General features: G+C 54.5%; 2 protein-coding genes across 2 annotated transcripts; both read left to right on the top strand.

The window, feature by feature from the left end:
* The first annotated feature begins 3,330 nt into the window (after positions 1 to 3,330).
* On the top strand, positions 3,331 to 12,016 carry RPS19 (ribosomal protein S19). The gene is made up of 6 exons (XM_039247587.1): positions 3,331 to 3,437; positions 3,913 to 3,983; positions 4,272 to 4,372; positions 10,261 to 10,444; positions 10,965 to 11,019; positions 11,955 to 12,016. Exons 2-6 carry the CDS (start codon positions 3,913 to 3,915, stop codon positions 11,979 to 11,981), a joined length of 438 nt encoding a protein of 145 aa, XP_039103518.1. The 5' UTR covers positions 3,331 to 3,437; the 3' UTR covers positions 11,982 to 12,016.
* Positions 12,017 to 16,067: 4,051 nt separating this feature from the next.
* CD79A (CD79a molecule) lies at positions 16,068 to 19,627 on the top strand. The gene is made up of 5 exons (XM_039248778.1): positions 16,068 to 16,202; positions 17,718 to 18,041; positions 18,287 to 18,405; positions 18,990 to 19,058; positions 19,187 to 19,627. The coding sequence occupies exons 1-5, from the start codon at positions 16,124 to 16,126 to the stop codon at positions 19,304 to 19,306; spliced, it is 711 nt and encodes a 236-aa protein (XP_039104709.1). The 5' UTR covers positions 16,068 to 16,123; the 3' UTR covers positions 19,307 to 19,627.
* The last annotated feature ends 769 nt before the right edge of the window (positions 19,628 to 20,396 follow it).

The following is a 20,396-nucleotide window of genomic DNA, read 5'->3' on the forward strand; positions in this document are numbered from 1 at the left end:
ACACAGTGCTAAGAAACAATGTTATCTAGGGGCTTAGTCGGTTGAGCGTCTGACTTCGGCTCAGGTCATGATCTCACGGTTCGTGGGTTTGAGCCCCGCGTCGGGCTCTGTGCTGACAGCTAGCTCAGAGCCTGGAGCTTCCTTCGGATTCTGTGTCTCCCTCTCTCCCTAATCCTCCCCTGCTCATGCTGTCTCTCTCTCTCTCAGAAATAAATAAAACATTAAAAATTAAAAAAAAACATGTTATGTAAAATCATAGACTGTCAGCAAGTTTGTTCTTTGAAATCAGAGCAACAGTGAGAAGAGGACCTCTCATCCTTGCCTGGAGCAGCATCACTTTGACACAGAGAAGTAGCCATGATTTCCACCCGGGCGCAGGGTTTCAGAGGAGGGACGGAGGGATTTCTGAAGATAACATTGCACATTAATCTTAACCCTATAATTTCCAAACAAACAGGACCCTGTGTCTGCTTCCCAGCCTAGGTATGATGGTGACTCCATTATATAGGACCCGTTTTGCCTTGAGTCCATCAAAGCTCTGCTTAATATAAATGTTACCTACAGTTCCTCTGGAAAGCTTTTTTTTTTTTTTTAAAGAAATATTTAGTAAATTGACTCAAGTGGATTAACCTTAAATGATTCAGCACTGATACTAGAAATGTACATCAAGGGGCACCTGGGTGGCTCAGTCAGTTAAGCGTCCAACTTCGGCTCAAGTCATGATTTTATGGTTCATGGGTTCGAGCCCCACGCCGGGCTCTGTGCTGACAGCTAGCTCAGAGCCTGGGGCCTGCTTCAGATTCTGTGTCTCCCTCTCTCTCTGACCCTCCCCTGCTCACACTCTCTCTCTTTCTCAGAAATAAATTAAAAAACATTAAAAAATTTTAAAAAAATGTACATAGAAAAATGTATAAAAAGAGAATATAAGTTACCTAAGTATATGGACACTTAGAGTTACACTTACATACAACTACATATTCAAACATACATATTTTGAGTGGGAGGGTAGGGGTGTGGAATCTGAGATACTAAAACTATCCTTAAGTTTTCAAGACAGTGTAAAATAGGCTTCATCAACATTCTACATGAATGTGAAGCCCCTAATCTAAATATAAGATGTTATCATTCTAGAACCATGGTTTGTGTTATAGACTTAATGTTTGCGTCGCCCTTCCCCCCAAATTCCTATCTTGAAACCTAATTTCCGCTTGTGATGGTATTTGGAGGTGTGCCTTTGTTAAGGGATTTATGTCATGAGGGTGAAACCCTTATGAATGGGATTAGAATTCTAATAAAAGATTCCCCAAAGAGCTTCCTCACTCCTGTAAGGGCATGGCAATAAGTTGACTCTCTATGAACCAGGAAGTGGGCCCTCATCAGACACCAGATCAGCTGGCACCGGGATTTTGGACTTTCCCAGCCTCCTGAACTACGAGAAACAAATTTCTGTTGTTTATGAGTCACCATCTACCATATTTTGTTATTGCAGCCTGAACCAACTAAAGATATTTGGTTTTAACAATTTTTTTTTAAAGGTGTTGGCTCACTAAGTGTCCATCAACAGATGAATGGATCAAGAAGATGTGGTTTATCTATACCATGGAATACTACATGGCAATGAGAAACAATGAAATCTGGCCATGTGTAGCAACCTGGATGGACCTTGAGGGTGTTATGCTGAGCGAAATAAGTCAGGCAGAGAAGGACAAATATCATATGTGTGCACGTATAGGAGGACTAGGAGGAACTTAACAGAGGACCAACCGGGAGAAGAAGGGGGGAAATGGTGGGGGAAAGGGAGAGAGGCAAACCATGAGAGACTCTTGAATGCTGACAAAAACTGAGGACTGATGGGGGGGGGGGGGGGGGGGGGGATGGGCATGGAGGAGGGCACTTGTGGGGATGAGCACTGGGTATTATGTGGAAACTAATTTGACAATAAACTATTTGTAAAAAAAAAAAATAAAAAAAAAATTCTGCCAAGAAAAGAAAAAAAATAAATAAAATAAAATAAAGGTGTTGGCTCAGTCGGTTAAGCGTCTGACCTGCTCAGGTCATGACTTCACGGTTAGTGGGTTCGAGCCATGGTCGAGCTCTGTGCTGACAGCTATCTCAGAGCCTGGGGCCTGATTCAGATTCTGTATCTCCCTCTCTCACTGATCTTCCCCTGCTCATGCTGTCTCTCTCAAAAATAAATAAAACATTTAAAAATTAAAAAAAAATTAAGGTAGTGGTGTAACACACGGGCTTACTAATAAATGAGGCATTTTGCGTACACAATATATCACTGTGAAAAAAATATTATTTGCTTTGATGTTTTAAAAGCTGTGTTTTCAACATAAGAAAATAGCAATATGCATTTAAATGTGTCCTTTCTGCAGCAAGTTAACCATTTTATCGGAGAAGTGTGTCCCTCCTGTTCCGGGTCGTTGGATCTTCCAGGGGTTGAGGTAAATCACTCATGTAACACTACATAAGGTTTATCTGGGCCTGGCACACAGTAGACACAAAAAATATTTGTTGATAGAATTAATTTGATACACCACGTACAATAGCAGTCACTTAAAAGGCGCAAAAAACCGGGATTTCGATGTATCCATTTAAAGTGTATTTTCTTTTTCTTGACTGAGAGTCTGACGCCTTGAAACGGTAAGTGGACAGACTAAAGCCACACGGGTCAGGGACGGAAGTGGGCAAAAGAAACCTGAAGTGCTGAGCGATCAGACTCTACCACTAGGAGGCAGAGCTGCACGAACTTCTCCGAAGGTCCCGCCCCCGCCTCTTTGTCCCTGCCCAGATCTCCTCCCCTCCGGCAGTCCCCTCCTTTCCACTGAGGGCGCCTGGGCCGTGGTGAAGCAGTTTCCGCCCTAAGAAGGGTGGTCCGGCTCCTTCTGCTCTCGCGAGGACTGGTGGTCGAACACATTTCCTCATTGCACTTCCGCAGGGTTTCCCCATCACAGTTCCGCCCTTACTATCGCCCACTTCCGGCCCGAAAAGCCACTTCCACCCACCAGGAGGGTCGTCCCGTGAGGGCACGGGCCGTGACCGGGTCCCCCTTTCCTGCCCATTCAGATGCCCAACTTCCGCCACCGCAGTCTCCTCTGTCGCTGTTCCTTCCGCCACGATCGCAAACGAAGCCATCCCTCCCCCCAGCTCAGGACGGGCGCTGGATTACACTCCGGGAGAGAAAAGGGCTGGCAGGAACCAGCCCTCCACCCCCGTCCACTTGGCTTTTCCGTTTGCCTGCCCGCCTCCTCATCGCAGACCCTCCCATCTCCTCCAAGGCGAAGCCGCTTTCGCCCTGAGAGAGGCGGGGCGGCTCTTCTGGCCTCGCTCTCGCGAGAGCTCACACTTCTCGCGATACCCGACGCCCGACTTGTGCGCCCGGGAAACCCCGTTGCTCCCTTTCCCCTGGCTGGCAGCGCGGAGGCCGCACGGTAAGGCGGGCGCTCCGGTTCGGGGTGGGCGCGGGGCGTCAGGGGCCCGACTCCCCAGCCGGGAGCGCGTGCCTGGGGTCTCCGGGGAGACTGTGTGGGGCCGCCCCGCCCCCTGGAGCCTCAGCCACGTGCGAGCGGCAGGCCCGGACATGCCCGGTCGGCGCGGTCCGGGAACCGAGACTGGGCCAGGTGGGCGGAGGGTGTGCAAGGAGGGGGGGGGTCCCCAGAATCAGGGGCTCGGGCCGTCTAGCGTCTCCACCGCGGCGCCTGCCCGTGCTCGTGCGACGCGCGGAGATCGTGAGCGGCGGTGAAGGCTAGCACCCACAGGCGCAGGGGCCTTTAGGGCCCATACCCCAAAGAGGGCCCCGAGAAGTAACGGGAGTGCAGCGGCTTCGGTCGCGTGGGGTCAAGGCCGCGGCCCCTGCCAGCCGAGTCCACCAGTTCCGAGTTCACGTGCATGCTCTTTCTCTCGTAGATGCCTGGAGTTACCGTAAAAGACGTGAACCAGCAGGAGTTCGTCAGAGCTCTGGCAGCTTTTCTCAAAAAGTGAGTGTGGGCCCTGGGGCTCCGTGGTTGCGGGCTCTGGTCTCTGCCCGCCTCCTCCGCAGGCGGTGTTTCTCTCTTCTGGTAGGGGGAGGCTTGTGTGAAATCTCCGTGCAGAGTCTGCTTTTCTGCCCGAGGCCTGGGTTTGCCTTGTGGCTGGGTTTCCGATTCTTTTTATTTTGGGACCCATGGGACTCCTGGGAACCCGCAGTTTGTGTTGGGCAGAGGGGATTTGGGGGAGTGGAGTTTGGGAAGACCCCTGAATCATGCCTTTCTCACTGTTGGTCCCAGGTCTGGGAAGCTGAAAGTCCCTGAATGGGTGGACACTGTCAAGCTGGCCAAGCATAAGGAGCTTGCTCCCTATGATGAAAACTGGTTCTACACACGAGCTGGTGAGGAACGGGGTCTCTCGGTAGTGGGGGAGGGGGGCTGGGTGACCCGGGCACAAACTATATACTTCCCTGTTCTCTGAGCTCATCCAAGATTGGGAGAGAGGGGAAACTTTTTAAATTATAGTTGATATACGTTGTGAGGAGAAGCGTTAGACTCTCACTGTGTGCTTGTGTGACAGTCACTTCATGTTGGGAGTCTTGTTTTTTCATTTGTAAGAGGTTTGTGTGAAGACCTGTGGCTTCCTCTGAGCCTCTAGGGAAACCCAGGGTCAAGTGAATGTTCATATTTAACTCAGAGGTAGTTTTGTTTTAGGGGGGAGCGTTTATTCTTGTTGTGGTGGTGGAGTCTAGACTTTCCAAGTTCAGATTCCTCTGTCACATAACTGTATGGCCTCCATCGGCCTGTTCCTTTTGGTGTCCTCCTCGCTGAAACAAGGCTAACGATTGTTAACAACGCAGGATTGTAGTGGGAATCAAATGAGCTTTTGGCAGTTAAAGCCCATAGGCTGGTTTTCTCTTCATCTGTCTAGACAGACAGTTTCTCTTAAGAGGTTGGGATCTGGCCAGGTCACTCCTTGCTCTAAATCTTGGTAAGTCCCAAGTGCTGGAAAGAGACCCTTAGGATCACCTTATAACCATTTGCCAGTCCCCTTTTTTATTAGTCTGCGAGTGATGAGTTGGAAGGAATGACTTCAGTGTGGTGCCTGATGGCACAGTGCTGATTTTCACCTGTCCTTGACATTTCGAGTTTCTCCCAGCTGTCACCCCACGAAGGCCTAACTTTGGGGTGGAGGGGTGGTCAGTGCTAGATTGTTCAAGGTGGCAACCTTTGCAGTCTTCAGCCTTTCCCTGTGACATGGGGGCTCTGTCCTGGCCAAGATCTGTCTCCAGACAGGAAGTAGGTGGGAAGCATGGTTTAGAAATACAGAAAACTTCAGGATGACCTTGAGTTGGCCTTGGTACAAGCCACCTTGACAGTTTAGAACATGAATTGTGGAGATTGGGGTCGCATCAGATGTCCATGATGTCCACTCTGTTTCAGGCCCTGGACTGGGCACAGGCGCCAGCATGACTGTGCCACAGCCTCAGACTCTTGAGGATTAAAAGGTCAGCACTGGGGTGGGTGGGGTGGATGGCATGTAGTGGGGATCCGTGCAGGGCCTTTATAAGGAGAAAAGGGCTGGGGAAGGGAAGCTGGCTGGATTTCCCCCAGCACACGCTAGTGATGGGGCCTGGATGAGACCACCACCTCATCCACCCATCTTGGGGGAAGCAAGGCTGCCTCGTCCTGAATGTTCTTTGGCAGTGCCCCAAGAATCAGTTGGTCATCGTAGCTTTCGATCTGAGATGAGAAAGTCTACTAGCTTTTCCTATGTGATTAGGTAAATCTACATATTTTGCTTAATCTGCCATGTTGTAAAGTTTTCAGATACTACTGATAGTTTCTGTTTTATGCTTGTTGTGTTTTTGTAGATGGGGAGAGATTAGTGGGAAATGAGATGGAGACTGCTCTGGACAGTACACGTAGATGAGCCTTACTGGTCGCTGGCCCCTTCCCTGACAGCTCACATGGAGTGTGCGTCCTCTCCCAGCCACCCTGGCCTCCCTTATGCAAGGTTCCCAGCACAGCCGTTTTGGACTCATTTTTTCAGCTGCCTTAGTGGCATAGCATAGTGGTTTTAAACCAGGGTCAGTTGTGTACATTTTTGTTGGGACCCCACCCATTTGTTTACCTGCGCACCAGAGGCAGAGTTGCAGTCGTGATAGACCATGTGGCCTCCAAAGCGGAAGTATTTACTCTGACCCTTTACAGGAGAAGCTTACCAGCCTAGAGTGCTCCCACCTAGTTGGGGCTGTCTCATACTCTGGGCAAGTCTTAGGAGATCCCCAGTTACCAAAGAGGAAACTGGGGTACAGACGGATGAAGTGATTCTGGGAGGGCATGACAAGCTGACTCTAAAACCAGAGTCTGTGCTGGATTTGCTTTTTCTTCTTTGGATTGTTGGGGCTTGGTTTTTTTTTTTTTTTTTTTTTTTTTTTTGTCCCCTTGGGAGTTTGGAGCCCCAAAGCACAATGAGACCGTGGCCTGTCCTGGGAGGCTGAACTCTGGCAGGGGGTGGTGGGGATTGAATTCTGGAGGCATGTAGGAGCCATGGTGGAGTGGACAGGTGTGATCTTGGGGTGGGGGGTAAAGAAGAACAAGGCAGAGGATAGAGCTCTCCTCTTGAGTGTTCTCTGGAGGAGGGACAGAGCTATAGGAGTGAGAAGTCCCAGGGCAGTGGTGTAAGGTGAAGTGTGAGGTAGGACTAGAAAGAACTGTGTCAGTTGCTCTGAGAGGAGGGGCAGTGTCCGGGAAAGACCACTGTAGGGCTTTGTTGGGGGGGAGTGTTGCAGTGTGGCCTTGGACAAGCCACCTGATGTCTCCAGTTATCAGAAGGTCCTGCTTGGGAGGGTGGTGGGAATCCATTGTCTTGTCCAGCAGTGAGTGACTGCTGAATTGGGACATCCTGAATGTCCCAACTGAAATCATTGTGAATGGAACCTGGTCTTCTCTGACCCGCGCATAGGGCTGGGCAGTTACACATGGCTGTGTTATTGGCAAGATCAAGGCCTTGGAGACATTGCAGGAATAAGTTAAGGGGTGACAGTGTTGGGATTCTTTGCTTAGAAGCTTGCAGGGAATGGTTGGGGCAAGATGTATCTGGGAGGCTCCCTTTCCCCCACTTTGTGACTCAGTAGGTCAGAACTGGGTCACAAACCTGAACTAAAAACCAGCCATTAAGATGCTGAACTGCAGGGGTGCCTGGGTGGCTCAACTGAGCATCCAGCTTTGACTTCAATCATGCTTTCACAGTCCGTGAGTTCAAGCCCCACATGCTGACAGAGCCTGCATGGGATTCTCTTCTCTCTCTGCCCCCTCTCCCCAATATAAATAAACTTTAAAAAGAAAAAGATGCTCAGCAGCAAAGATATTTGTGAAATGTTGGTCTACCAGGTGCTCAACTGTGTCATGATCCTCTCTACCTGGTGGCCCTGGGGGTGGGAGGATGCTCCTGGCCTCTTCTTTATAGTTTGAGATGGGGAGTGACTCCTGGACACTTAGGACAGGATTTCCAAGAGGAGCGGAGTAGAAAGTCCTAGAGGGACTTGAGAAGCCATCTGTGACCGCACCGGGCTTGCTGGGGCCTCCTAAGCAGCATCTAGGATGGCTGGATTTGTGATCCTTCACTTCAGAAGGGTTGGGGCCTGCGTCTCAGGGTGGGGAGTGAGAAGAGGTCCACGTTTTGTAGGGCTGTGTTTTTTGGCTGTAGTGCCTTCCACATCGTGGAGTTAATACTCATTCTCTCCCAGTAGCTCAGGAAGATAATTCTCACCTACTGGGGTGGGGGGTTATCCTCAATATCTGACACCACCCTGGGTAATTTTGTGCAGTTTAAGGAAAAAATTAAAGCAACCCACCACCACCTCCTTGAAGAAACTAATAGTTGGACTTTACCGGAGGTTATTCTCTGCCACTCACTTCTCAGGATTTGAATAGGCTTCCCCTTGAGTACTGAGGCCCAGGCCCAGACCGCCCAAATCAGGGGTGGACTCAGCTGAGAGAAGCAGTGTTGGGAATCATGCCCTGTGTTACCAGGCAGCTCTGGTTGGCCACTCCTTTTTATACAGGGCACCAGTTGGGACTAGGCTGAGTGTCGGTCCTGGCTTAGCCAGGAGTCTCCTGGGCGTCTGTGAGCTTACACTGTTCCACTGATGCCCTGCTGAGGCTGTCCTGATTTCCCAGCCCTGGGTACGGCGCAGGTGGGAGCACACATCTCCACCCATGCTGAAGCATGGCTTGGCACAGGTGCAGGGAGAATGGTGGTAGTTTTGAGGCATGTGAGCTGGTCTGGAAGTCTGGAGTTTTCCAGTGATGTCACTGGAAGGAGACTTTTGATCTTGGAGGTAGCGTAGGGATTGGAAGAGCCAAGGAAAAACAGTTAAGAAAAAAATTTTTTATTGTTTATTTTTAAGAGCTAGAGACACATCATGAGTGGGGGAGGGGCAGAGAGGGAGGGAGACACAGAATCCAAAGCAGGCTCCAGGCTCTGCGCTGTCTGTACAGAGCTTGAACCCACGAACTGTGAGATCATGACCTGAGTTGAAGTTGGATGCTCCACTGACTGAGCCACCCAGGTGTTCCCCCTCCCCGCCCCTCCGCCTGCCCCAAGGAAAAGTTTTGGGGGTTTTTGTTGTTCTATTTTTGAGAGAGAGAGCAGGGAAGGGACAGAGAGAGTGGGAGACACAGAATTGGAAGCAGGCTCCAGGCTCTGAGCTGTCAGCATAGAGCCTGATGTGGGGCTCGAATTCACAGACCATGATCATGACCTGAGCCGAAGTTGGATACTTAACCAACTGAGCCACCCAAGGTACCCCGGAAAACAGTTTTAAAGTGAGCAAAGGCTGGGGCCCCTGGGTGGCTTAGTCAGTTAAGCGTCCGACTTTTGCTTAGGTCATGATCTCGCGGTTTGTGGGTTCGGGCCCCGCGTTGGGCTCTGTGCTGACTGCCAGCTCAGAGCCTGGAGCCTATTTCAGAGTCTGTATCTCCCTCTCTCTCTGACCCTCCCCCGCTCATGCTGTCTCTCTCTCCTAGAAATAAATGAAAATATATTAAAAAAATAAAAATAAAATGAGCAAAGGCTGGAAGCCATGAGACCAGGGAGAGGTTGTGCAGTGGTTCTGGTAGGTGGTGAGGGTTTCGGCTGTGCCGGGGCCCCCAGAAGCCCATGGCTGTATCTGGAGACCATCTTATGGGGCAGGAGGCGGCTGGGGACAAGTGATGTGGAAGAACACCTTGGGGAAGGACAGCCAGAAGGGAGGCATAGCCCACTTTATGTGGTCAGTTCCACTCACCCTTAGCTCAAAACACCACAAGGTCGTGGACATGGCCTGGCACCTGGTTCTTAGGAGTAAGTAGTTACTGGAGGAAGGAATCCTGATTTCCCTTATGATCTGTAGAACTAAAAAGTAGTCACTTGGGCAAAACCTTATATACTGACGCTGGCAGCCCTGGAATGACCTGGAGTCCTTGCATCTCAAGCCCCAGTTCCTTCAGATCTCAGTGGCCCCCCTGAGATAGAAAGCCAAAAACGGTCTGGCTTTCTGGGTGCTGGGTGTAGGCTCTCCCTCCGAGCTATGTGACTTGAGGCCAGTGAGTACTTTCTGGAGCCTATTTGCTTTTCTGTGAAGGAGAATAGCACTAGATACTGTGTGCTCTCCGAGGAGGGTGGGTGACTGGCCGCGGCCACACGCGATCAGGCCAGGTGGTAAGGCCATCTTACTGCTTCATGGGGGAGTATGAAAAGCAGACGGCACAGGGCCTGGTGGGCAAGTGGTCCTGTTGAACAGAACAGCGAGGGACCAGGGACTTGCCCAAGCCAGGCTACGGACAAGCGTCTTGCGCTGTGTCTACGCAAGGGGTGATGCCCATCCCAGGTTGAGAACGTCACTGCATGGGGTGTTGGCTCTGACCCAGAGTTCTCCAGGGCCGAGGGGCTTAAGGAGCTGCATTCAGGTGGCGGCATATCCCTGCTGGTACTCCTGCCCCTCAGGCTTGGGCACGTGGAGGTGGACAGTCACGGCTGACACATTTGCTAGGCTCTGCCCATAGGACCCTGGGCCCCGGGTGCAGGGCAGCTTGGCTGTGGGATAGCTGGCGGTGGGGGCCCAGCACTCAGTCTTTGTGTATTTTATTTTCTTGTGCTATACAATGGGAAGAATTAGTTGCCAGGCACACAGTTCATGCGTGTGTGACCTCGAGCAAGGCCCTCCCCTCAGCCTGCCGCGGCTGTGGAGAGCAATCTTCTCTGCTGGAGAAGGATCCTCACGCCTCCCGCACACCCCCCCAGCTTCCACAGCACGGCACCTGTACCTCCGGGGCGGCGCTGGGGTCGGCTCCATGACCAAGATCTACGGAGGACGTCAGAGAAATGGGGTCATGCCCAGCCACTTTAGCAGAGGCTCCAAGAGTGTGGCCCGCAGGGTCCTCCAGGCCCTAGAGGGGCTGAAAATGGTGGAAAAGGACCAAGATGGGTAAGTGGGGGCGGGGGGAACGGGGGTGATGGAGGAGCCTTGGGGTCAGACGGCCTGTAATGAAGTTGTCTCGAGCCATCCATTCCCCGTGTGGAGAGGTGCCAGGTCTGCCCTGCAGCCTGCACCTGCCCCTCAGGCAGGCAGGGGATTCTGCAGGAAAGCGAACAGCGAGGAGCCTCACCCTGGCCTCTCTGGCTGACTACCCCAAGCTCCGGGAAGGTAATTTAGCGACTGTCCGCTTTCATTAGCCTGCTCGTTAACTTTTCCCAATTGATTTTTCGGGGCTTTTGATCTAATGCTTGCACAACGACACCCTGGCAGCTCCCAGGGGGGCTCTCCCTCCTGCCCCCAGCTCGTTAGAATGCAGCTGACTGGGGTCCTCGGTGGGACGTGGCTGGTGTCATGTGGTCCCGTGGCCAGGTGCCTTCTTGGGAAGCCTGGCTCGCATCCAGGATGGGCTTGGCAGTGACGGGGCTGAGAGCCTGTGCTCATGGTGGGGTGCGTGACCCTTCTCCTGCAGGGGCCGCAAACTGACACCTCAGGGACAGAGAGATCTGGACAGAATCGCTGGACAGGTGAGGCCTGGTGTGGGCCGGGGCTGGGTCCCTTAGTCCCTGCATGGGCGTCAGAATTTCCTCCCTTGCAGGGCACAGCTGAGGCTGATGGGGTCAGGAGGGCTGACCAGAGGGGCAGGAGAAGGAACATGTCTGACTGCCTGCCTGCCTGCTAGAGCTGGTTGGAAATGTGGGTGTCGGGAACCCAGGTCTGGGGTGCAGCTGGGATGGTTTCTTGTGCAGGACGTGTTTCTACACACACAGCTCCCTTTTCCCCAGTCAGCCTTCTCAGGATTCTGGCTGCGGGGTTTCCTTGTTCTCCATGCTTACTGAACATCAGCTGGGATGGGGAGGGGGCAAGCCCACTCAGAACGAGGGTCTCCATCCAGATGGCTGACTGGCTGGACACCTTGGGGCCCAAGAGTCCGTTCAGGCCAGAGCCAGCCCCGCCTAGAGTGGTCTACTCTTGCCGGCCTCTAGGGCAGCGGTGAGGGCTCAGTGAGCTACAGCCCCGGGAGCCCCCAGGGCCAGGCAGGAGCCCACTGTTGGGTTTTTTCTTTGTGTATCATTGACTTGGGCCTCCTAGGAGCCTTGGAGGGTTCAGGCACTTACTCAAGTGTCAGAATAGAAGGTGTCAGCCCTCTGGGAGTCTGGGTGGGGGTGGCCTGGAAGGAGCCAGTGAGCTCTCAGGGGCAGGGCCGGGCCGGGCCCAGGCAGTGTGGATAGCAGGACCGTGGGCAGATGTTGGGAATCCATTCCAGCACTCCCGGTCTTTTAGTCCCAGTAGACATTTCTGTAAAATGGGGAAGTGCCTGAGGCTGTAAGGATTAGACTGAGTGAACACCTGTCAGACCACCAGTCCAGGTGCTGGGCAGCCCTCTAGTGGGGTAGCTGCTCTGAAGGACTGGAACACGGACCCCACGGCTGATCTTGATTACGCTCCGTCTCTTCCACAGGTGGCAGCTGCCAACAAGAAGCATTAGAACAAATGCTGGGCTAATAAACTGCCTTGTTCGTATTCCTGTCCAAGTCTTTTGATTGGCTGCTGCTCCTCTGTTTGGGGGCTTGCGGGAGGAGCACTGAGCTTCCCTTCCCTCGTGAACAAGGGGGACTGGAGGTCCTTAGGGGCTGTGATGCCAGCAGCCACAAAGCCTAAGGCCCAGCCCTGCCGGTTCAAGCAGTTCCACCCACCCGTGGGCCCGGTGGTGATTGGGTGGAGCCGGACCGGAGGCCCTTGCACCTCCCCCACATCCTGCCTTTGCAATTCTCAGTAAGATGAGAAACCGAAAGGAGTGGCTTTCAGGCAGTGGCCCCACCTGGGGCCTGGGCTGCAGAGGCAGCATTCTGTCCCTTCCTGCAGCAAAGCAGGGCAGGGGCAGCCAGCCTTCACTCCTGGTGGCTCCTTGAGTGCCTCTAAACCAAGGTGACCTGGGTGTCCCTGGTGTGCACCTTTTGTTGGCGAACAGACCAGAGACCCTGCCTGAACCTCCGCTTTAGGAATCTGTCACCTTGGGCCCTTTTGGAGTTGGGTGACCCTGCCCCAGAGTCAGGAAGGAGTGCCCTTTCCACCCAAACCCACCGCCCTCCTAGGGGAGAGGTGCGAGAGGCACCTGAGCAGGGCTTGAGCGGAAGTGCCTCTACAGTCCTGCAGGGCAATTGGCTCCCAGGCACGAGTGGGGCAGGAGCCTGCCAGTGATTGGGCACATGGTAGGGAGGGGGAGATCTGAAGGCCACCAAGGTGCCAGACCCCAGAAAGCCCAGAAGAGTGGCCCCAGGGACCAAACCCACCTCCTCCTCCTCCTCCTGGAATGCTGAGCCTGAGCTGGTTGGCTGATGTCTTTAATAAGAATCCCCCAGTCCAGGTTATTCCTCACAGTGGACCTGTTTTCCTCCAGTGCCAAACCTGGGCTTCGAACTGAAGTTCAAATGACAGCTCTGGCCCTAATTCACTGCAACCCTGAGCAATTTGTTACCCCTTTGAGCCCTAAACTGTGAAGTCTGTAATGTTTCTTAGGCCTGAGGGATCTGAGGAGCTGCCACGGAGGTAGGTAGTGCCTTAACTCAAGAGCATCACACGAAGTAGACAACCAGTTACAGCAAACCAGACTCCCACACCCAGTGGGGAGTGAGGCTGGCCTCCCAGCTTGGAAGCCAGTGCCAGAAGACTTGTGCTGAATAAACAGCGTGCCACGTGCAAGGCACTTTATAAATCACCTAATACGGGGCGCCTGGGTGGCTTAGTCAGTTAAGCGTCCGACTTTCGCTTAGGTCATGATCTCGCGGTTCGTGGGTTCGAGCCCAGCGTTGGGCTCTATGCTGACTGCCGGCTCGGAGCCTGGAGCCTGTTTCAGTCTGTGAAACAGCTGTGAAACAGTCTGTGAAACAGCTCATGCTGTCTCTCTCTCTCTTAGAAATAAATAGAACATAAAAAAATAAAAAAAAAAATAAATCACCTAATACACTAGGCAACCTGGTGAAAGTGCTGGAAAGCCCCCACATTTTGGATCTAGGGGAAGTCAGTCACAGGTTGGGTAGTTTGCCTATGTACTATAGGTGGGGGGTGGTGAAGCCCGAATTTGAACCCGGACAACCTGGCTCCAGCCATTACGGTGCACAGCCCCCTGGGAAGTACAGGAAATGGCACAACGTGGTAAGTGGAGGCCAGACATGCTCAAACAGGCCAGTTCAGCCTCAGATGGCGTGCAATCTGGCAGCTGCGCTTCTCCAGCCGCTGGGGGGCAGTCGAGGGCCTGGAAACTGCCTCAGATCCAGCCGGTGAATTCCTAGGGCTGTAATGTCGGCCCAGGTTTCTTCTGGGGGTGGGGAGAGTTGGATCATAAGGAGGATCTAAAGCAGAGAGGGGCTGGTGACCTGCTACACAGCAAGGGTCACCGCAGAACACCTGGGGCCCCCGGGCCAGAGAAGGGGAGCTGTGTCCTAGGCGCTGATAAGCTCACTGTAGTATTCTTGGCAGCCTCACAAGGGGGACTAGCGGGGTGATTACAGGAGAAGAAACTGAGGCTCAGACCACCACCAGTCAGTTGGCAGAGCTGAGATTCAAACATGAACTCCAGAGGCCCATGCTCTGTGTGGGTGACAATTGCATTTTCTTTTCTAAATTATGAAATGCTTCAAAAAATAGGAAATGCTTCAAACAATATACCTATTAGACTGGGGCTCTCAGTTGAGAATCTGATTTCGGCTCAGGTCATGATCTCACGGTTCATGAGTTCAAGCCCCGCATGGGGCTCTGTGCTGACAGCTCAGAGCCTGGAACCTGCTTCAGATTCTTTGTCTCCCTTTCTCTCTGCCCCTCCCCCACTCCCTGTCTCTCTCCCTCTCTCTCTCTCAAAAAAAATAAACATTAAAAAAAATTTAAGGCCAACTACCCCCTACCCAACTTAAGAAGTGACGTAAGACCTAAAACTAGGACAGACAAAGCCCTCTGAGGTCACAGCCCTCCTCACTTGCCCCAGAGGGAACCGCTCTCAGGAACTAGCTGCCACTCACCTGCATGCGTTCACTTCTCGGCTGTAGACACATGTGTCCCTAACAGCACCCAGTGTTGCTTTGCCTTTTGGAAACAAGTCAACTGTTTCTGGTTTTTGTGTGTGTGTGTGTTGTCTTCATGTCACTTCTGAGATGCAGCCATGTTGACAAGCAGAGCGCTGCCTTTGCTCCTGCTGAGTATCACCCTCCAGCTGCCTACACCACAATGTATGTGTCCCATTCTCCTGTAAATGGGCTTCCCGTTTCCCAGCTTCTGCTACCAAAAATCACCCTGCAATGTTTTCCCTTTGTGTCTCTCCTTAGGTGTATGTGTGACTGTCCCCTAACTGCTCACAAACATCTCCACAGCCTGATGTAATTCCTCACCCCACCCCCACTCCTCAGACCTCATTTTCCTTCCATTGTGACCTAAAATGATGCTCAAAGGTATGTGGGCACACACAAGTGACTTTGAATCTGCTCCACCACTCCCAAACTGTATTATGCTGGGCAAGGGATGGCATTTTCTCTCTGGGCCTCAGTTTTCTCCTGTGTAAAATGGGGGGTGACTTACCTTACCCATGTGTGGGGAGGCTGGGTCAGGTCAAGAGTCCATTGTGGCTCTAACTCCTCGGGTGCTGGGGACATCAGCTCATGTCACAACAGCAGGGAGATAGTCTCATCCTCATTCCTGAGATTAAAAATGCCAAGGCTGGGGCTCCTAGCTGGCTCAGTCAGTAGAGCACAAAACTCATGATCTCAGGGTTGTGAGTTCGAGCCCCATTAAGTTGAATGTAGAGATTACTTTCAAAAAATTCTTTTAAATGCCAAGGCTCAGGGGGCTCCTGGGTGGCTCAGTCAGTTAAGTGTCTGACTTCAGCTCTGGTCATTATCTTGCAGTTCGTGGGTTGGGGCCCTGCATTATGCTCTGTGCTGACAGCTCAGAGACTGGAGCCTGCTTCAGATTCTGTGTCTCCTTCTCTCTCTGCCTCTCCCTGGCTTGCACTCTGACTCTCTCTCAAAAATTAAAAAAAAAAAAATTTTTTTTTTTAATGCCAAGGCTCAGAAAGCCACCACCTGCCTGCCCCATTTATTCTTCATGAACATTAATAGCAACCAACACTTACCGAGCACCTGCTACAGACTAGGCCCTATGTTCAGAGCTGTGCGTGCACAACCCCTTTAAATCCCGGATTCCAACCCCAAGAAGTGAAGACATGGAGGCTCAGAGAGAGGATAAGCTTTGCCCAAGGCCAGTGACTGAACGGAGACCAGACTCCGAACCACCACCCCGACAGACAGACTGCCTGCCTCCAGCAGGCCCCTCAAAGTCTGGCTCCCTCAAGCTTCCTTCCCAGGGCTGGCCAGTGGCGAGCCAGGCTGTGAACTGGTCTCCCCAACCCAGCAGCTTCCCCTCAGGGGAATTGCGGCCACAGGTGCAGGGAGCGGTTTCGGGCCTGAAGCATACCGCCAGGGGCTGCCCCCGGGCCCACAGCCCAAGGGCCCAGCAGTGGGGCCACTGGAGCCCATCTCCGGCAGGGGCTGGGCAGGAAGTGGGGCGGGGCTTGGGGCCAGTGAGGTGGAATCTGGTACCCCAGAACTGCTGCAACCCAGACTAACCAACCCACTGGGAGAGATGCCTGGGGGTCCCGGAGTCCTCCAAGCGCTGCGTGCCACCATCTTTCTCCTCTTCCTAATCTCCGCTGTTGGCCTGGGTACGTGGCTAACAGGCTGGTGCTGGGGGGCCACGGGAGGACTAGAGGCTGGAGAGAGGGCTCGGGCAGAGAGAAGGGCACTAGGAGTGGGGGGAGAGGAGCTGGCAGGGGGTGGGGGTGCCTGGAAGGCCCCTAAAGAAGCTCCATCTGCCTGCCCAAGCAGGCCGCAGGTCCGAGGGGAGGCCGGAGGGGACTCAGCAAAGTTGAAGGGGGATCCACAGCCACATGGAAGGAGACAGGGGCACGAGACGACTTCCCCACCCCCTTATCTCCCCCACAGGTCAAAATAAGGAACTAAGGTCGCCCTTGACTGAGCTCCAGAGCTGGGGGGGCAGGAAGGGCACTTTGGGGCAGTGCTCAGCTTCAAGGGAGAAAAACAGCTTTCTCCTACTCCGCCTTGAACCTCGGTCACCCCGTTGTGCTGGGAGCCCCTTTTCAGGGCTGGGGGAGGGGCGCCTCATTGACATTGCCCTCCCAGCTGTACCGCGTCCCCCCCCCCCAGCCCTGGGCAATGCCAGCTGGTGGGGCTGTGACCACCCAGGTTACGCTGGGAGCCAGGCTGGGGGCTATAGCCCATGACCCTGAGGTTGCTGCCTCTTTCCCCAGCTCTTCCTCCTCCTCTCTTCCTCACCTCCCCCCTCCTCCCTTCAGAAGAAGGCTGTGGGCTGGCCTGCAAGGCTGGGAGCGGAGACTTCCCCAGCAGCCTGGGCCACCCCTGGCTTCCTTTCTACAACCACCGTGCTGAGTCCCTTACCCTAATCCCCAGCCCAGCCACCGACTGAACTCGCTCCTGAACCCCAAGTTGTCATTTGCTAGTTACAGAGAGTAAGAGGTGGGCGTGAGTCGTGGGGCAAGGCATGCCCAAAGGCTGGGAGGAAGAGGCCCAGGAGGCTCAGGGTTTAACAACCCCAGCCACTCCCACTGCCCTGGTGATGCCAGGCAACCGATTTGCCCTCCCTGGGCCTCAGCTGTCCCACCTGTAAAATGGGATAATGAGAGAACCTACCTCTGAGGGTTTTGGGACAATTAAACAACATAAAGCAGCAGGGGCGGGGCAGGGCGGGGCTGGAGGGTGGGAAAGAGGACCAGGAAGGCCTTCAGGAGGAGGTGATGCTCAAAGTGATTCTGGAGGGAGCTGCCTGGACAGGGGCACTTCTATCACTAGGGAACCAAATATCCAAATGCCAGTGAATTCAGTGGGGCCACGGCACAGAGCACGGGGAGGGGGGCAAGAGGTGGGGACCCGCAGGGGTGTGTCCTCCCCTCCACCCCCAGGGTGTCCTCATCCTCAACAGGTGCACCCTCCCTCTGCTCCCCTAGTTACAGCCTTAGTCCCCAGCAAGTGTATTCACTCTAACCCCCAGTCTTTACTCCAATGGCAACACTGTGTGCCCTCTCCCCCCACCAAGTGTCCTCAACCCCCCCCACACACACACACACAAGGTACAGCCGCAGGGGCTAGGGCTGGGGCCTGTGCCCCCATCCATGGTCCCTGACTCCTCTGCCTCCCCGCAGGCCCTGGCTGCCAGGCCCTGTGGGTGGACGGGGGCCCGCCGTCGGTGACCGTGAGCCTGGGGGAAACGGTCCGCCTCCAGTGTCTGCACAACAGCAGCAGGCGGGACAGCAGGCTCAACGTCACGTGGTGGCGTGTCCTCCAAGGCAATGCCACGTGGCCCGATATATTCTGGAGCTACGGCGAGGCCCCCCATGGTGAGCTGATCATCAGCACAGTGAACAAGAGCCACACAGGCATGTACCGGTGCAAGGTGGAGGAGAAAGATGTCAACTACACAGTCCTCAACTTCCAGCAGTCCTGCGGCACCTACCTCCGTGTGCGTGGTGAGTGGCAGCCCTAGCTGGGCTCCTGGGGTCCCCCTGGCCCCCGCCGCCGCCCTGCCTGGGAGGTGGGGGATGGAGCCAGTGCCCCCATCGTGGGCATCCTGGCCTGCACTGCCAGATCTTCTCATCTGCGGAGTGGGGGCTTCGGTGGTCTTGCCTTTGTGGCGGGGGGAGGGGAGGACTGGGAGGCCAGGGCCGCGGGGGCAGGAGGCAGCAGCGCTCTGAACAGCACCCCCTCCTCACAGAGCCGGTCTCCAGACCTTTCCTGGACATGGGAGAGGGCACCAAGAACAACATCATCACAGCCGAGGGTATCATCCTGCTGTTCTGTGCTGTGGTGCCTGGGACGCTGCTGCTGTTCAGGGTGAGCCCCCTGCAGACCAGGGCCCTCGGGGTCTGAGGTCCCCTCCTAAAATGGGAGACTGACAGCACCCCCGCAGGGCTGTGGGGTAAACGAATTAGTACCATGAGATTTTGAAGAGTGCGGGGGCCCAGAGGGGCATCCTGCCTCAGTCTCCCCTCGGGGGGTTGTCCTCACCCTCCGCCCCCCAGGAAGCTCTCATTCTACGCCCCCACCCCCACCCCCGCCTCCCCAGGTATACCTCACTCTCCCCCCACCAGCCATGGTGTCTTATCTACCCCCTCCCCCCAGCCATGAGTGCAGTGGCCCTGCCTCCAGGGAAGATGGGGACTTCGTGTCTCCCGGGGCCTCTGACATGGACCAGCCCCTCTTTAGGCCACAGGGCAGCCACTGCCATTTACTATGATTGCTGTCATTTGTGGAAGGACAGAGTAGACCGCCAGGACACTGGCTTGGACCCCGGCCACCGGCCACTCACCGGCTATGTGATTTGGGCATGTCCCTTACCCTCCTGGCAGCCAGGAGGGTCTGAAAACATTCTCCCCCAAACCCCTTCACTGAGGCTCCCAATTATCCACCTACCCCAGAAACGATGGCAGAATCTGAAGTTCGGGGTGGACGTCCAGGATGACTATGAAGATGAAAACCTTTACGAGGTGAGTGGTGGGTGGGCACAGGTTAGGGGCAGGTGCACAGGGGTTCTCGCGGGATCCTCCCTGGGGTCGTCTGGGGCCAGGGGCTCGGCCGTCAGAGCGCTGAAGCCCACCGCCGCATGTCCCCCCAGGGCCTGAACCTCGATGACTGCTCCATGTACGAGGACATCTCCCGGGGCCTTCAGGGCACCTACCAGGATGTGGGCAGCCTCCACATCGGAGACGGGGACGTCCAGCTGGAGAAGCCGTGACCCTGCGGGCTGAGCCAACCCACTGTGCTGCCAACCCCGGTGCCCCCCACCCCACCCCTTCCTGTTCTCTTTTCACAAAATCTTCCCTGGGAGTGTCCTGACTCAACTTCCCCCTTGGGGATGTCCACTCTTCTTCCCTCTCAACTGCCCTCCTCCCCTCCGCACACCCCAATTCAGTTCTCCTGCTGCCTTGCCCAGCCTCCCCCCACACCCAGCGGGTAATGAGCCCTTAATCGCTGCCTCCTGGGGAGCTGATTGTAGAGCCTCCCCCTCCCTGCTCTGTCATGGCCACTTAGTGATAATAAATCCTTCCCAACTGCAGACCTTGGCAGGAGTCATGGATCTCATGGGGATGCTTTCTTCCTCTAGTGGGACCCAAGAGTCCAGGCCCCGGCCCCCTCCTTCCTCAGACCCAGGATTCTGGGCCCCCAGGCCCTGCCCACTCCCTGCACCGGGGACCAGGTAGCCAGTCTTGGCTGCCCCCCTGAGAGAAACAGCAAGTGTTTGGGGAGCTCAGGGATGAGCAGGGAAGGGGCACGGAAAGGAGCCAGGTGACCACATTCATTTCTGCATATTTAAGTCTCACAAACACAGGGGCCTGTCTCGTGGGGCCGGTGCCAGATTCGGATTCTGACCACAGCCAGGCCACACCTGTTCTCTGGGAGTGGACTCCAGGCAGGGAGATTTGGAATCTGTGGGTCTAACCTGGGGACGGTAGTGAGCCCCTGGGGAAAATGACAGAGGCCGAGGGACACAGGGTTTCTGGGAGAGGAGAGACAGGCTGAGACACAGAGATAGTGATGGAGAGAGAGCAAGTGAAAAGAAAAACTAGGAGGGGACAGGGACTCCGGGAGAGGCAGAGATACTGGGACAGAGGGAAAGCAGAGAGAAAGGACAGAAGGGTCCATAGAAAAAGGGACACGGAGGGGGACCCCCAGACTCTAAGGAAAGCAAGAGTTGGGGAGATGACTGCGGTGCCGATGCAGAAAGATATAGAGACCCGGAGGGGGGAAGAGAAGGGCTCTGAAGGAGTAGTGACACAGAGGACGGACAACGAGGGGAAGCGGGGGCCCCGGGGGAGGAAAAGACC

Source organism: Hyaena hyaena, unplaced genomic scaffold (assembly GCF_003009895.1).
Source record: "Hyaena hyaena isolate Hyena2069 unplaced genomic scaffold, ASM300989v1 scaffold_9, whole genome shotgun sequence".
Taxonomy (NCBI): Eukaryota; Metazoa; Chordata; class Mammalia; order Carnivora; family Hyaenidae; genus Hyaena; species Hyaena hyaena.

What these genes read in the sequence shown, in the direction of transcription:
- RPS19 (XM_039247587.1), top strand. Translation starts at nt 3,913, where the DNA reads ATGCCTGGAGTTACCGTAAAAGACGTGAACCAGCAGGAGTTCGTCAGA. An exon ending in CTGGTTCTACACACGAGCTG is followed by an intron (nt 4,373 to 10,260) that starts GTGAGGAACGGG and finishes ACACCCCCCCAG; the next exon opens with CTTCCACAGCACGGCACCTG. An exon ending in TGGACAGAATCGCTGGACAG is followed by an intron (nt 11,020 to 11,954) that starts GTGAGGCCTGGT and finishes TCTCTTCCACAG; the next exon opens with GTGGCAGCTGCCAACAAGAA.
- CD79A (XM_039248778.1), top strand. Translation starts at nt 16,124, where the DNA reads ATGCCTGGGGGTCCCGGAGTCCTCCAAGCGCTGCGTGCCACCATCTTT. An exon ending in GGACGCTGCTGCTGTTCAGG is followed by an intron (nt 18,406 to 18,989) that starts GTGAGCCCCCTG and finishes CACCTACCCCAG; the next exon opens with AAACGATGGCAGAATCTGAA. An exon ending in AAGATGAAAACCTTTACGAG is followed by an intron (nt 19,059 to 19,186) that starts GTGAGTGGTGGG and finishes ATGTCCCCCCAG; the next exon opens with GGCCTGAACCTCGATGACTG.